The sequence below is a fragment of the Colletes latitarsis genome, chromosome 6 (assembly GCF_051014445.1).
Source record: "Colletes latitarsis isolate SP2378_abdomen chromosome 6, iyColLati1, whole genome shotgun sequence".
NCBI lineage: Eukaryota > Metazoa > Arthropoda > Insecta > Hymenoptera > Colletidae > Colletes > Colletes latitarsis.
In genome coordinates this window covers 8,353,172-8,370,748 of record NC_135139.1, presented here as the reverse complement: position 1 = coordinate 8,370,748, position 17,577 = coordinate 8,353,172, and the positions used below count along the sequence as shown (strand labels likewise).

Below are 17,577 nucleotides of genomic sequence, written 5' to 3'. Positions count from 1 at the left end.
TTGCGTACGAAATCACAGAATGAATCAATTTTTACCCTATGCTATTCACTCACACGTGTCACCTTATAGAATTGGTTATAGAAGATTAAAATAATAATGGATTTTATTTTTCGAACGAATCTAAAATTTTTATTTGTCATTGGGAAACAAAATTTTCTCAATTCCGACCGGAGCAGAGTTTTCACATAATTTTGATTGGCTCATTTTGAAAAGGGAATGCAAAGATGGCGCGTGACGAGAACATAGAAGGGTCGCTCGTAACTCGTTGACTGGACATACCAGAGAGAAAGCGTAAGTTTTCGCTCGTTAAGACCCATAAATAATAGCGACGTCGAGGACAACGCGGCAATTTCCGGGCAGGCTGTCGCGGCCACGTTTGTATTTTGGCGGTGTGGTCCGTGGCGGCGATTTAAATATTCCATGGATTTTTACTGCCTTTTGGAATCAAGCACGAGAGAGGGTGTAAGTTTCAAATCATCAGCCGTGCCACTTGTCCTGAATTTTCGCATTTCAGCCTGATTGGAGATGAAGCTCCATTTGAAAGGGTACGAGCAGAGTTAGCTCTGCATGTATCGTGTTATGCAGCTATGCACAGCAATGTACAGTCGCTCACAAAATTGTTTCGACAGGTCATAAGATCACGACAAAGTGCAATATTAATAATTATAGCTTTAAGAGAATTCAGAGTGGCCATGAATTAATTCCTTCTTGGTACCTAAGTACAAATTCAGTCAAAATAGTTTGATTACTCGATTCTGACGTTTTGGTCACTTTTCAAGAATGATATTAGCAAAAATTATATGCATATATAATGACTTCTGAGAATTTAAAATCATAATGTTTTTAATCGAGTTACATTTTGTTATTTTATTTAATCCTTGCCACGTGAAACCAAATAAAACTAAATTAAATTTAGTTATAAATGATTTGAGTATTATTATTTATTTATTTTATTTAATCCTTGCTACGTGAAACCCAGATAGATAGAAATTGCTATAACACAACTAATGTTTATAAATTTCAAAATTGAAGAAGTGAACCCATGCACAGGGTCGAAATATCGAGGAAAAAGTTCAGTTTTTCTTAGCGCCGCTTCGGCGCTCTTATCCCCATTTGTTTATAAATGATGAAAGCTTAGCGAACGCTGAGACATTCTAGCCGTTCGCGATATCAATATTTTATCCGCTTCCATCGAGTAGCTTGTGTTTTATAGTTAACGGATTCACGGTTGATCTCCCGCAATCGTTAGTCTCACGAAGGGGAGGCAATGTTATAAATTTACCGAGTATGTTTCAAAACTTTTTCCATAAACGAAACGCGAAAATTGGTAGTGTTTACAGATCCATTTATTCAGCTCGACAGGAGCGGTTCTTCCTCGTTCAATCTCTTCTCCTTTAATAAACACATAATTCTTCAACAAATATTTGAACTACCGCGTTTGTCTATCCATTATCAAAAGATACCGCGAGTCAGGTTAACTCAATTTCTGTTAAAAGGGTTTCTTGGGTCGAACAATGGACAATAGTCGGATTTAGGAAACAAATATGTGTATGTGGCACTGTGAACTAGTGTTACAAATTAGTGGGTGCAACCTTTAGAAGAAGGTTTAATCACCTATTTGTATTAATGCATCATCGAATTTCAGCAATTGTAAGAGTGATTCATGCAATTGTAACAAGTTGTATCTTCATTATGGTTGGAATTAGAAAGAATTTTGGGAAAAAATTAGTGGTTTCGAAGAGGTCTTAAGATAATCTCAACAGTTTTCCACAAGTGGATACATAGTGGTCATTACCCAAATACTTTTTCGAGCTCAATTATATAAAATTTATGTTCTAACTAACAGAAATAAGTATTTTAATATATTAAAAGGCAACCCAATCGATAACTTTATTACAAAGAAATACGTAGGGTAATAATGTTTCGAAATCCTAGTCTCGAAATAGTAATTCGTTAAGAAGCTGAATTGGTGCCTCCCAACAGCATACTACGGTTAACAGGTTCATTTATTTCGAACGATTTCTTCGATGTTTACTAATTTCCGAGCTTTATTTATCCGAGCGTCGTGGTCGAAAACAATCGTGCACGGTATGTAGACCTCACGGTGGTCGGCTTTGAAAGTGCAATTGATCGCGAGGCAACCTCAGACGGTTGCAGCCGTACGATCTAAGGCGTACGTCGCGGAACGTTCCTCCCTTTCCAGCCAGAGGGTTGTCTGTTGCTGCCAACTTCGACAAAGAGAATGTCTCCCATCTCCGTTTCTATCCTCGTTCGTCGTAGATCCTTGTTCCTCCCGTCGTAGCCGCTGCGAAAGAGGCGAAGGTGCAGCGGCAACAGCGAGACCAGCATCTAGGACAGTGGTTCTTAACCTTTTTAAACTCACGGTACAGATTAGTAGAAGATTCTTAATTTTTCTGGACTCGCAGCACGTTTTAGAAAAAAAAGAATTGGCACAGTTTTGTAATCACGAGCAATTGTAATATTTACCAAGAAATGAATTTGATATACAATTAACCCTCGTATCGACAACGATCCTTGGTCGTTTATGATCCTCTATTAAAATTGTACGTTATTATATTGTACAATAAAAAATTATTCAGGAAAAATGTATTATAAAATTAATAAAGCAAATTATAGGTCAGTGTTAGTCACACATGATAGGCTAAAGTTATCTTACAAGTAGGCATTAAAAAGTAACAGTAGGGACATTGAAAAGTTTCTGAACCGATTCCATAAATAGTGACGGATTAAGCCGGGGTTTTAGTGGTCATAATCTCTCTCAAAGTAGCCCCTTTGGGAGTTGATGCAACAACCCCAACGTCCTCCTTTTTGCATGCTGTTCAGCGCTGCCCACGTTTGTTTCCGAATCTCCTCACTTGTGCCAGATCTTTGGCCTTTGAGCTTTGTCTTCATTTTAGGGTAGATGATACCCTCTCTATTCTCCTGATATGCCCATCCGTGATTATTTCATTTTCCCTAAAACGAAGACAAAGCTCAAAGGGCGGAGATTTGGGACAGTTGAACAGATGCAGGAAGAGGCCAGGCTTGTGCTAAACAGCGTAAAGAAAGAGTCTTCAGAAGACGTTTCAACAATGGCAGATTCGCGGGGACCGTTGCGTTGGCTCTCAAGGGTAATACTTTTGGGGTAATGGTGGTCACTAAAATTTCAGGTTAGTTTCTCAGTTTTTATAGAGGCTGATCGAAACTTTTCGAAACATTCACGAAACAGTAGCAATTACAGTGATAATAAATGTATAGATTATTGGTAGTTTTTACATTTTTGTTCTTTAATGACAAAACAAAATAAAAAATAATGGAAGTATGAATTTTTTTACTCAATGTCAAATATAGTTAACGTCGATCCAAATTTCCTTTTAATTAATTTATTTGCAATTTATTTTATTACCAAGTTGATTTGAAAGACACTTAGAAGATTAAGAGTATATTATTATTCTTTGTTTCCACAACTTCCAATCATTTTCTTATCTAATTAATTTTTGTCAACTATATTGAATATTTATAACGTTTGTTTCTTCTTTTATTTGACTCTGTAACAATTTCTAAGTAACGAAGTTCTACGTATATGTATACGTAAAGGATTGAATATTATTTGTAGGGTAAGTGCATGGTTATTGATTGTGTTGTGTTGGTCGCTTTTCAACTTTGGTAGTAAATTTCTCTATATTGAATAATTTGCTTGCTGTGGTCTAGTATCTGTGCGTCATTAATCCAATATATAGGTTCGTGTAATAACATTTACTGTATACGTATGAGGTACTACAACTATTTACACGTTTATCACTAATTAATTCTCACTATTACCTTTAAAGTATGTTTATATCGCAGGAATTATTTTATCCCTATATGAAAAATTAAAATTACGTACGTAGCGTTGAAAGATTGTATGAAAAGAATAAGAATGAAATTGTAAAATAGCGGAAAAGACATTTGTCAGAAATGAAATATTATAGGTAAAGACATATATTTACAGAGTGGTGATTTTAACATGGCAATGACAAATGGTCAAGTTGAATCATTTAAACATTTGTGGGATTACGTTGGACGTAAGCTGCGAAGTCGTTACTTTACCAATAAATGGAGTTAGTGCAAAAAATTACGAAAATGTAATAAAAAATAATATCCAAGTTTCATGTTCGATTAATCGAATCAATATCACGCAAATGTCATGCAGTCACAAAATCTAACGTTTAATTAACGTTTTATTTGATTATCACAAGAATTACAAATCATTCACGCAACATTATTTTTGTTAGAAGTGTTTATATAATTCAAAGTATGCTTCACAACTTTGGTTATAAACCATTTGCTTAGTTTAGGCTTTATACTGGTATATTTCAAAAAGAATTTATTGTAATTTGTATGCCACGATCGGTGATATCTATTTTGCTAGTTGGTAATTTTTTAAGAAAAACAAAAAAAAAATTGGGTTATGGAGAGTTAAGAATCACTGATCTAGGAGGATGAGGAGCACTGGAAGAGTTGCCGTAGGACGTGCTGGAATCGGAGGATGAGACGGTGAAAGAGGAGGAACGTTCGAGCGGAGGAAAGCGTAGCGCGATGAAAGGAAGAAGGTGGATCGAGGAGGAAAGACGGTGGATGGACAGGGCTCGGGAGAAAGAAGAGAAGCGGAAGAGGAACACAGGGGGATGAGAGAGGGAGAAAGTCGCGGAGAAGAGCGTCGGATAAGGTGAAAGAGGGAGAAAATCGTATAGAGAGAGGCAGAGGAGAGCCGGAACGACCCGGGGGTTGCCGTGGCGTTATCGACCGGACTGGTGGTCGGTACGAAACCAGGCGTCGGCGCCGTGGATGCCCCGGCTTCCTCGAGTGCCGGACCATCCTCCACCTCCATCGGTGCCTCCACCGCCGTCTCCACCACCACCGTCGGCAGCAGCACTAGCAGCACCAGCACCAGCACCAGCACCGCCACCTCCATGGAGGTCGCGCGGCTGGCCGTCAGTGGAGCCTGGGACAGACAGCCGATCGCACGCACGAAGGGTGCGAGTCGTCCTTGGGATTGCTCGGATCGGTTCTGGTCGGTTGGACGGTTGGTTGCACGTTGCTAGCGGTGGTATATGGTCGATTGACATGGGATTTACCTCATCCCCCATCGGTCCGTTCCCTCGTTAAACGCTCGCCGATGTTGGTGGCTGTTAGTCGACCGTTTGGAATTGCCGCCGCGACGCGGTGAAAAGATTCCCGAGCGTAGCGACCGGGAGGCGCGATCGCGAGATGAAGACACCTTGTGGGTAGTGGTGGTGAGGGTGCAGGTGGTGGAGTGGTGGACGAGTTTCTTCGCGAGCCGAGCAGACGGTGCCTGAGCTGCACGAGTGTCGTGTGAACTGGACCGGACGTGGATATGACAGCGGTCTGTCGTTGATTGGATTTCATTGCCGCGATGTGCCGGGTCTGTGCGACGCCTACGACACTGGACCAGTGGATGGAAACTCCCGACGTGCTTACGAATCGAACGGAGTCGGCTGTTCGCGTCGAAACTGGTACGGAAGCTTTCGTCGGGCTCGACGAACAACTTTTTTTTAACCGGGCACATCGGATGCTGTCGCGTCGCGCGACTGTTGTTGTTATCGTTCGCTGCGTTGACGGCGGATTTGTATCCGCGGCCGTATTATCGTCTCCTAATCGCGTAAATTGCGAACAAGTTGCTCCTCCGGGCTTACGGTTTAATAGTAAACTACTTAGCGAAGTGTTAACTTTGTTCCACGCCTGGAAGCCGTTTAAGTTAGGAAGATATGCAAATACCCGACGGATAGGGAGCTTTCGGTTTGCTTGTGGTTTGATCACACTCGTAAAGGTTTTCCCTCGTTCCGTTTCCTGGTACAGAACAAACATCTTGTACGATAAATTCTCTTAGAAAGCAACAGTTTTACCTGTTATCCTCCCAGGTATTTTCAGCAACTCGATTACGTCTATTTATTTTTGTTTAGTGATTCGAAACTGATTCCACAGTTTACCATTGACACGATTCGTATGCTCTGTCGACTATCAACCGTACAAATTTTTATCGGTCGAACGGTTATTCGAGCAACAATCGCATTTTCCAATAGGCATCGTGTATTGCCCTATTAGCACCCACTGGCGCGGCGCGGGAGCCGTCGAACGAGTTAATGCAGGGACGTGATTTTCGTTTTCCGGACCGTTCGAGATCCAATAATCCACAGCGGTTAATCGCGTTCGAGGAATTACTTTCGCAGTTTTCCACGGAACGTAGGTCGAGCGTCGCCGGGTCGTAGACGGGAACAGAAGTTCATAATTCCGCCCTAATCCGACTGTCGTATCCGTATCTCGATAATTCTCGGGGGATTGATCGCGGCGGTGTGGAAGTTTCAGCGGACAGCTTGGCTCGGCGAATTATTAATCGTTCTGTTCGTCCCCTGCAATTAGTGCGAGCTAGGAATTTAATTTCGCCGCGAGAGACTCTTCTTCTCCCTTTCTCCCGTTCCGTCTGTCTCGATGATGGCCTAGTTATCCATATTCGAATCGTCGGCGGGAGCGGCAGGGTTTGACGGACGCGGGGATGTACGTCATCGCGAATCTAACACGTAATCCGGCGACACTTTGATCCTCTTTTGAAGTTGCAAAGCCTTACCGACACCGGCCAATTCTCGCGTTGGAAGCCTTCGATAGGCGACGAATCACCAAGTAGTTATCCTCTCGCCGATCCGCGTTTGCACTTTGATCCAACTTGAGGATCGGGATCTTTCGCGGATAACTTTTCTTCGTACGCGAATGCGATCGTTGGTCGAACGGAATGTGACATAATCGACGACCGTCGCACGGTTGCTGAAAAATCATCGCGTTAACGTCTCGTCGCTTTTCGTTGGAAGAATTGTGGCTCGCGAGTATTTTAGGTCGCAGGATTCGAGTTTTTGGTTAAGATACTTGTTAGGCCAAAGTTAATCCTTCAGGAGCAACGATTCTTCGATCTCTTTTACTTTCTGAAACGAAAAGGATATATTTTCGGTTGATTGATTTTCATCTTCTAAACAATAATCCTCTTGCTAAAATATGTGAATTGATATATTATAATACCTCCATATACGCTATAAATGTTTTTCGTAGTTTTCGCCAGAACTGACTAACTCTGTTCCCGTTCATAATTTCCCACGTACATAAAATAATTCTCTAAGGATAATATACTTCTGTCAAGTCAAACCTAATAATTAGGCGATTACGTCAAAGTAAAATTAAAAAGTATCGATAATCGTCATTTAATCACAATAATAAATCGTCTTCAAACTTCGGTTCGAATTTTCGAGGAAACAGAAAGTTGCAACTAGTATCAGGCTTGAGACAAATTAGAATCATTATTACGATTAATATTGCAATATCTTACATCTATCAATTTTTATTTAAACGTATAGTTTATAGTATATTTTTGTAATTTATATCTGTCTGTTTGTTTGTTGTTCGATTAAATTACCAGTGTTCTATTTCGTATATAACAGGTAATAAAATAGAATATTTTATTTCATTTTCATCTCAAATGTTAAGAAACGGTCAGCAAAAACGACTTAAACGCGGGCAAATTTAAACGTAAAAGTATTCAGGAATATTAGTACACGTCTATGTACCGAATCTAGTCTTTATCACTGTTTTTAAGCAAACCATGTGATCAATTCTTTGCAAATCAGAATTTATCCATTCGAAAATCGAGATCTTTATTTATTGTTTTCGCAGTTCTTTCTTGCCTACTTTTTTCTTTTCTTCCTTTGCCTTTTCTTAAATTTTCTTCCATGAGATTGAATTTCATATTTTGCAGCAGTGAAAGTTAAATTATACTTTTACGAATGTCTATTGCTACTTTCTCCAACAAGATTGTAACAGAACAGCAAGGTTACTTTGTTTTTATAGTAATATTGTTGCAGAACTATGCTTAAAACAATACACAACAAATTACTAGGTTAGTTTTTTGGAAGTCAAAGATTATTCAATCAATGAAAATTGCTAACTTAGAATGTCAGCGTGAAAATGCAAATTTATTACGCACCGAAGCTTTTTGTTCATAACACAATTTTTTTTGTGACAATACAGTGTCTATCCAAGTTCCAACAAAACACTACTCCAGTCTGTGTTAGTCATTTATTATTTCTGTCTCTTTTATTCGTTTCATGAGCATAATGGAACTCCTGTGGCGTGGGACAAAAAAAAAGTATTATTTGGGATTCGCGATGTTTAAGGGCTCGCAATTAAATTTTCTTTGAAAGAAATTCAACAAACGTTCTTTTTGATAATGGAAAATAATATCGTATCAACATTCTTGAAAGTGTAAATTTGATTAAGAGTATAATTAATAATACTTATAAATAATCTTTCTTAGTTTTAAAACGAGTTATTTATGTAGCAGTTAGTGACTTCGTGTATAATAGCATCATTGATTTCGGAGGATGAAAGTTGGGAAGATGCAATTTTAATTATTATTAATGCTATTTTTATATGTTCTGCTGCATGAACCTTTTCATTTAATTTAAAAAATAGTGCTTTTTTGTTGTAATTTACAGTTATTTCCCAAATGATGCCATACTAAGGGTCGAACGTCAATGCAAGTTGGAATTTAAAATTGAAATCTTGGACCATAATGTAAAATTTGGCATTTTTAATTCATTCTGGATAAGTTGGACAATTATGTTTCATTTAATGCCATAGATTTTGTTCGTATAAATTTTCGTTCGAGCAGTAATTTAAACGCCCCTTAAATTTTATTCGCCTCAGAGGCACCGTGTCGAATATTAGCCGTATAAATTTTTATCAGTAAACAGTCATTCGTAAATTTTAACGGTCGAACAGTTATTTGGGCAACAATTGCACTTTATAATGGACGTCGTTTATTATCCTCTTGTTCCCTAATAGCATTCGCGAGAGTCGTTGAATGAGTGAATGCGCGAACGTGGAAAGGACCTCGTTGTATAGACCACTAAAGGCAAATATTACCTAGTAAACTTTACATTAGTATCGCCTAGGTTCAGGGGTTGTGTTAGTTTATTGCATCTTATGCTTAGGTGCCAAGATGGCTACTCCGGTACAACAGCCTATAATGGAAGAGTAATGCCTTTTTGTCGTAAGATTTTCCTGTGCTTCAAGAAAGAAAATTGCGACAAAAGCCAGTTACTAGTAGCTATTCGGACAAAATTTTGGAAATTTGTAGTTTTATGTAATTTTTGTTTAACCGAATGGTGTATATATTAATTGGATTTCTTGAGTATTACATTAAATTTTTGAAGATATATTTCAAATTCGCAATATTTTATCATAAAAAGTAATACCAGATTCTTGATATACAATGCAAGATAAACATTTTTGTTCGGTAAATATTTCAGTCAATGTTATATACATATGCTGTTTTTAATACCTTTGTTGGCATATGCAGGGTGTTCGTACTCCCCTGGGAAAAATTGTAATGGGAGATTCTAGAGACCAAAATAAGACGAAAATCAAGAATATCAATTTCTCGACTGAGGCCTCGTTAAAAAGTTATTAAAAAATTAAATTAAAATATTTCTAATCATTCTGGAAAAATTATTTTTGGTTGCAGGGGTCAATTACAATCATTATTGGTGAATAGACATACCCCCGAAATCCTAAGCATTTTCGAGAAAAAAATTCGAGGTGTGAAATTTTAAGATAAAATTAAAAAATTTCAAATCGTTCTAGAAAAATTATTTTTAATTGCTGGAGTCAATTACAATCATTTTTGGTGAATACACATACCCCCGAATTCCTACGCATTTTCGAGAAAAAGATTCGTTACCGAAAATATCATTTCTGGCCAGAAATGTCTGCCCGAATTTTCATGCGAATCTTTAAAACGTCATAACTTCTGAACGGATTGACGGATTTTAATGTTTAAAAACGCAAACGACGCGTATTTTAATGGGGAATATGTACAAATCGCAAATATATTCGAAAAGTTGGTCCTTGACCCCGCAAAATGAGAGAAACCCCATAAAAATGGTTCAATTTTCAAACAGCCATAACTCCTACAATAGTGAATATATTTCAATGAAACTTTTTTCTGAAGTAGAGCTCATAGATACCTACAAAAAAGTATTAGAGAACTTTTCTGTAGGGCGTCAAACAAAATTACTAGAAATGAAAAACGATTGTTTAAGAAAAATCGACAGAGGGTAGGTGCCTAAATTTTTCGGCGAAAATGAAAAGTTTCAAATCGTTCTGAAAAACTTATTTTCGATTACGAGGGTCAATTACAATCATTTTTGGTGAATACACATACCTTCGAAATCCTACCCACTTTTGAGAAAAAAATTCAATAAGAGAATAAATTTATCGACGAAATTAAATAATTTCAAATCGTTCTGGAAAAATTATTTTCGGTTGTGGGGGTCAATTACAATCATTTTTGATGAATAGACATATCCTCGAAATCCTGCGCATTTTCGAGAAAAAAATTCAGTACAGGCGGAATATTAAACGTTAATAACTTTTTAACGAAGCCTTCATCAACAAATCGGTGTTCTTGATTTCTTTTTTATTTTGGCCTCTAGAATCTTCCACTAAAATTTTTCCCATGGGTGGCCGAACACTCTGTATAAATGAAATGAAATGAAGATTCATCAACCTATCTAGTTCTGTTTAAAAAGGTACAATAATAGACAGAATAATAGAACCTACACTTAAATAAAAGCAATTAATTAGTGATATTCGATGATTCGATTTTGTAGATCCAAATTAAGTATCTTTTCATCTGCAAATGTAACCTTTTACTATTTTGCTCTCATATTTATATGCTTTTCTTCAAATTCTAAGCGGTACGCTTTATGCTGCTTGTTTAACCAATGTTCCTTTTGTAATTCTCTTCGTACTACGTGTTTGCATTTTTGTAAAACCACGATGTACGTTCTTTATATTAGTGTTTATACCAACATTTTTAACAATTTTAAAACAGACTTGCCTCGCAGACATCTTAAATTTTATATTGCTCTCAACATTTACACTCTCTCAACAACAACAGTGTTGTACGCATTGCATCATATGACATACACACTTAATGAGACATTTGCACACATTATATAACAGTATTATATCAAAGGGTGTAATAACCCGTAAATAAATAAATAAATAAATAAAACATTCTACGTTTGACGCAAGCAGTTTTCTTTTCATTCATAACTTTCTCGACTACTATTCACAACTTTTGATATTTCTATAGTCGCTGTACAACTGAAAACTTTACATTAGAATTTCATTGAAACAGCTTCGACTTAGAAATTAGAAAGATTCCCAAAGTCGTAGTCTCTTAATGGAAATGTTTTCGAAATCACTAGCAGTGGTAGGTTCGATAATCAAACAATAGTCTTACGCTATTTTGCAATTCAATCGTTGACAAATATTAGTCATGATTAGGTTCTGCACTATTTATACTTACTCGTTTATGCAACTTCAAATGTTTACGAATGCTTGATGAATGCGTTTGTAGGGTATGTATTGTTTAATAGACCCCCCTATTGAACTCGCAATATTAATTGTTTTCGTATTGGAGCTGGGCAAACGTACGTAGGGTAATTGCCTTCGACGAAACTGGTGTTTGGTAATTTGCGCTCGCTTCGATTCCCTTTGGCGAAGAGAGTTGTCGAACCAGCTTAGGTTACAGGACGAACTAAAGGATTGCGTTTAAAGTGGCCTGGCAACTTGGAAATTGGAAATTCTCACGTTGCCGTGGTCCGGTATTATTGGGTTTCGTGTCATTTATGGGCTGCAAACGGAGCATGTTACAAATTGAGTTGTCCGACGTAATGTTGGATAAACGGAAAAAGCACGCTAAACGTCTGCAAAAATACAAAACAAAAGCAACTTGTTGGCTTTTGGGGACAGATTATTGTTATTACTTCATTTATTTTCATGTAACTTAATTTTCAACACGCAACTCATTTGTTCGGTAGTGAACACAAGGGATTCGAAATTCAAATTATTATTAACCAACAGTTTACATACTTGAACATTTTTTATACATTCGTTTCTTCGGTTTCAATTTCCTTTGTACATTATTTCTGATGTATTTAATTTTTTTCCTGGAACATATCATTTGTCATAAAATTACTATACATAATAAATAATCATTCGGAGATGAAATAAATAAAAGAAACTAGTAACTATTATTTCTGTGTTTAAATTTCTTTTTTCAGTTTTTGTTTTCGAAGCGACACTTGTAGCTAATTGGCGATTATGGTAGCTAATCAGTTAAGATAGTTTTATCTTGTGAAGGCTGACTATGTCTGACCAATACTACTTGCATGAAGAATCGTTTTTTCTTTGTCAAATGCCCCGAAGTTTAGTAAGATTTATAACATTGAACAACTATAATATTATATATAATATGTAAAAACTTCTTTTCGATAATAATAATTTCGGAAAACGTAGATTTATTCGTCGATGTTTTGGCTTATATTAAAGGCTTCAGGGTATCATATCAAACATTTTTCAAACGTGGAAAAGTGAATTTAGGGAACATATTACACCTATCTTCTTCTATGTTCCCTAAATTTAATTTTCCACATTTTAAATATTTTTGATATATCTTGAAGCAGGCCTTTAATATAGACTGAAATGTCGACGAGTAAAATTACATTTTCCAAAATTGCTCGTACCACCAAAAAGGAATTACTGCATGTTTTTCTTCTACCTTCGGGACTTAATTTTATATTATCGAACATAACAATCATTTTCGATCGAGGCAGAATAATATTTTGCTCCAAACTGTAATAAAATTTGCCTGCGCACAAATTAAACAGAAGAAATTAATCGTATTGGAACAAATATTGTGTACGAGTAAATTTCCTAGTAATAATATTGAAAGATTAATAGCGAGCAACCGAGAAAATTCGTATTTCGGTATAATTTATATCGCTGTGCGTGTTTGAATCGTGAAATCATTTTTTATACACTTTACATTCGAATTTTTACTGGATTTTTACCCAGTACCTACTGCTTAGCTAATACAGGTAACCCTTCTATAACACGGTAGATAGGTTCCTAGAAAATGCCGTGTTGTGTGAAACCGTGTTATATGAGACCAAAAGCCAGTACAAAAAGGGGTTTACATTCCGAAAGCTTATTAAAAACAAATATTTTTTTTTAATTCTATATAAGCAACTTAATTTTTATGAAGAATATAAATGTATGCATAACACAAAACAAAAAAAAAGATTAAAAAATATTATTTTAATTTAATACAACCTTAATTTAATAAATTATAATTTGTTTATATATTTTCATGTAAAACCACTATAGTTCATTATTTTAAGGTAATTTAGTTTTTAAATATGTTAAGCAAAAATCATGTTATCCAGTGCTGCAGAAGTACAATGTTCTATAAAGGTTTTTGCAATTTTCTTATCGTGTTAGAGCGAAACCATGTTATAGGATGCCTTGTTGTAGGAGGGTTACCTGTATATCGCTTTGAAAATGACCAAAGTCGGCCATTTTCTCGAAATAGGTTTCATTAAAGTATAGGATAGCGTAATGCTTTCAACGATTGATGAACCATCAGTAGTGTGTTCTACAAGTGAAACTACTAAAATGTTATGTAACAAAAAATCTATAAATGCTTTGTTAAGAAATTATAAAAAGAATATGAATTGTGAAACTCGATTGAGATTCAGGACATTAAAATAAGAAAAAAAATTTATAATAAAATAAAATCAATCTTTTGCAAGCATTCGATATCGTGAGTTTCATTCCAAGTTACTGAATATAAACTTGAACAATAGTTTAAAATTTTATGACAACAAATAGTTATCGTAGAAAGAATACCTCAACACCCAAGATAAATGATAGAAACTAAACTCTGATAAAGAAATGTTTAAGTTATTAACATAATTCTACGTTAAAAATATGTTTTCGTGCCTCAACCAGCAGTTGCTCTCTTTAAACAAAATGTTAGTAAATAAAAAAACATTACATTTCATATTTTTGTCATAACTTCTTAACAAATCGTTTATGAATTTGTTGTTATATATTTTAGTTGTATTTTTACTTGTAGAACACACTGCTGAAGTGTGTATGAAAAAATGCGGAACATATGCATATTTTGATGTCCCATCTAACCGTCGAATTTATTTTTGTTTCAGAAAAGCGTGAATAAAGGAAACGTAAGAAGAAGACTGCTTAGTAAACAAACTAGGAACGTAGAAGCGAAGTCAAGGAATTGATTAATATCTTATTATTTTGCAACCTGAACGAATCACGGAAGAACAACCACCCTGGAAACTGTTGTCGAAACGTTTAGCTCTGCGCCACCGGAAACTAGAAGCAAAACTCTTTCTCTGAACTAGAAAACTAATCAGCGTTAGTCGTCGCTAGATTTTGAAACTCCGTTCGCGCACGAGGGGTGGAGACGTGTATCGTCGTACACTCGTCGCCGATGCTTCCCTCAAAATTACTCGCCTGCGTCGAGCCGAGCTCGTCGTTGATCGCGCAGACAACGAGTGCGAAAGGTTCAGGGAACGACGGCTACGTGGCAACGTTGAGGCTCGTTGCCGGCACAGCACGTCCTCGAGGATGGAACTGAGAGCCTTGCAGCCAATCAGCGCGCTAGCAGCGAGTTTTTGCGAGTTCACGGCGAATCGTTTGAGGATCGCGAAGAGAGAAACGCAGCGACGCGGGGAGAGTAGCGGGTTGTTGCACGCGTATCGGGATCCGAGCGTGGAGACGAACCGTGAAGAGGAACAATATTGGAAATTGGCTGAGAGACGGAAAAGGGTTAACGAAGAACCAACGGATAAGAGTTCCGGGGAAACGTTCTGTTCCGAGGAAGAAGGAACCGTGAACGAGAGTCCCGAGGGGGAAGTGCATTCGAAGGAAGAGAAGGCGTTGGAGGAAGTTCCGAAGGAAGTGAAATCCGCCGCGGAAGGAAAGGACACAGCCGCAGAGGGAGGAGAAGAGGAAGAAGAGGGTCGTCCCTTAGCAGGAGGGCCCCACAGATGCGGGGCCCGGAGGGGCCAGTCCGCGGCGGCGTGACGCGATGCGGACGTCCTCCTCCTCGTCCCCGAGGAAGAGGAAGAGGAAAGACCTCTCGCCTCTCGACCCTATCGAAAGTCTGCCTTCCTTGGACAATAGTTCCGGCCGATCGTCTGTCTTCCGCGATGCTAGTCGGCGACGCGGTGCGTGGTACGAGCGTCCCTATTCGCCGGAAGCCGCTAGCGCCGAGAAACGTCGCGCGACCGTCGTCCTCGAAGGTCGTTCATCGGCGAACCGTGACTCGGAGAACGAGAGGTTGTGCAAAGTCTGTGACGAGGGGGGGAACGCGAGGAAAAGGGGCGACGTTTGCCTGGGAAGAAGCGAACGAGGGTGCTTGGGAAAAAGAGGAGGGGAGGCAGCAGAGTGGACGGGAGGGGTTGTTCAGCGACATAGCGATAATAGAGCAGACGGCTCGAAGAAGCGTCTGGCGACGATCGTCGTGTTCCTTGGGCTTCTGTGCGGACATTGGTGCCCTGTCGGGGCGGAGGCTCTCCCGGGCAGCCAGAAGTACAGCACTAGGACGGTCAGAACCAGGTACGGCACTCTGCGCGGCGTCGAGGCCAGGTCGTCCACGTCCGTCGAGACATACTACGGAGTACCGTACGCCACGCCACCAGTCGGAGGGTTACGATACATGCCACCGGTCACGCCGACGCCGTGGCGTGGCACCAAATTGGCGGACGCCATGCCACCCGCGTGTCCACAGAAACCACCGGAACCGGATGCGAGTCTGCCACGGCCCAGGCGCGCCTACCTCGAGAGGCTAGCGCCGATGTTGGCCAACCAGAGCGAAGACTGTCTATATTTGAACCTCTATGTGCCCAAACCTCCTCACGGTGAGTTGATTATACTTTTATCATCATTAGCCATTTATTAACGGGAAGAGAAACCCTTTAGTGCAAAAGATGTGATATGTAAGGAACGACAAAATATACAGATAGTTCATCCTAATTGTCGCCACGATTTTTTAGGCATTTACGCCGATCTGATAAAAAAATGTTTCGAATAAAAGTTATTCGATACTATGATGAGAATAAGGTGCAATAATACCAATTTCGAAACATTTTTTGATTTGACAAAGAACTGAGATCATCTTGACTTTTTTTAAATAGCATTACGCGTTTTTGACTTTACGTTGTTATAGTTGATGAAAAAATGAATTCAGCGACTTGCCATACAATGGCCTTTGGATGGCCTTTAGTTCAGAAATTCACAGTAATTAAAAAAATAAATTTCCTACGCGTTAATGAAATGTAAACGTAACTCATAGTCAATGATACTTTCCAACTGTATGTAAACAGTTGTAATGTAAACACTCTTAACTTTGATTTGATCTTCTGCTGACATAGTATTCCTAAAGTCGCGATAAAGATGCGAGAATATCTATTTAATAATGAATCGCAATTCGCACTCTGAAAAGCCGAAGTTTCTCAACGAAAAATAAAAAGGTATTTAGTACAATAGATAAATAAATAAATTAAACAAGTTCGAAACCTACGAAATTAGAACTTAAACCCGTCCCAATTTTACGTCGACATATTTTAATTCGAAGTCTGTGGTGTCGAGAGCAGAAAGTAATCGGTTTCTATTAGATTTACACGATGATTATTAGATTGTGGATCTTTATGCAAATTCATATTTTCATTAATAAAACTAATGGAATCGAAGCTTTGCTCAACCCCTAAATATAATAATTCGTATCTTGCTTTAAGTATTTCTCACATTTTTGCATATTAAGTGCACTCTGTAGTTTTTTGAAAATTAATAATATCTTCTCTGTTCAAGCGTTCCGTCGTCGCATTGACCGTGAACTTGAACGCTAAATAACGTAGTGCACGTCATAGGCCGTACAATTTTGCACGATAACATATTACTCGGTCACACGCGAGCCTCGAGGTGGAATTTTATGAATAACAGATTCGTCTTTGCATGTCTGATTGCGGCCACGAATATCCTCGTCGTTCACTTTTCTGGGCGACCGTGTGTCGTTTATAACCGTGATCATTTTAACTTGTAACGTGGTCACGGTCGCGGCGTGCAACAACATTCTCATCTGTTTTCTATCGTTTGCATAATTTCTGTGACACAGTTGGCAAATTTGTTCCTTGATTTGTACGACGATACGCGACGAGAAAAAAAGAAACGTGTTTCCATGCGCAACGTGTTAGGTCTGTGGAATCGGACGCGAGCGGCGTTCGACGGGACGCAGAGATTAGGCGAAAATGGAAAGCAAATCGAGCGGAAACGAGGTGACGCGAATTGGCTTTACAAAATGCAGGGCAATTTAATTTCCCGTTTGCGCCGAATGTACACGTGCAGACTGTTTGATTTTTCACGATGTTTCGTTGTATAGTGACAGCTAGCGACCAGACAAATCCAATGACACACTTATTAACTTTTTTAACGACCGGAGTCACGAAACGAAAACTTCACCGCGAGGACGGGAACAAATAACTTGTTTCAGAAATTTAGATTTGTGTGCAGGGGTTGAGAAGGTTCCAAAAATAGCTGTTAATAACCGTTGTGTGAAGGTTTCGACTGAAACGGTTATGAAGAACCGAAATAATA

At 38.4% G+C, this 17,577-nt stretch overlaps 1 protein-coding gene across 1 annotated transcript in view; it reads left to right on the top strand.

Moving 5' to 3' along the window:
* The first annotated feature begins 4,967 nt into the window (after nt 1–4,967).
* The window catches only part of LOC143342311 (neuroligin-1), an 89,110-nt gene continuing 76,500 nt past the window's right edge, over nt 4,968–17,577 (top strand). Inside the window, exons 1-2 of the mRNA XM_076766038.1 lie at nt 4,968–5,516; nt 14,121–15,845. Coding sequence (XP_076622153.1) covers nt 15,014–15,845 — 832 coding nt within the window. The 5' untranslated portion in view covers nt 4,968–5,516; nt 14,121–15,013. The remainder of the gene's footprint in view (nt 5,517–14,120; nt 15,846–17,577) is intronic.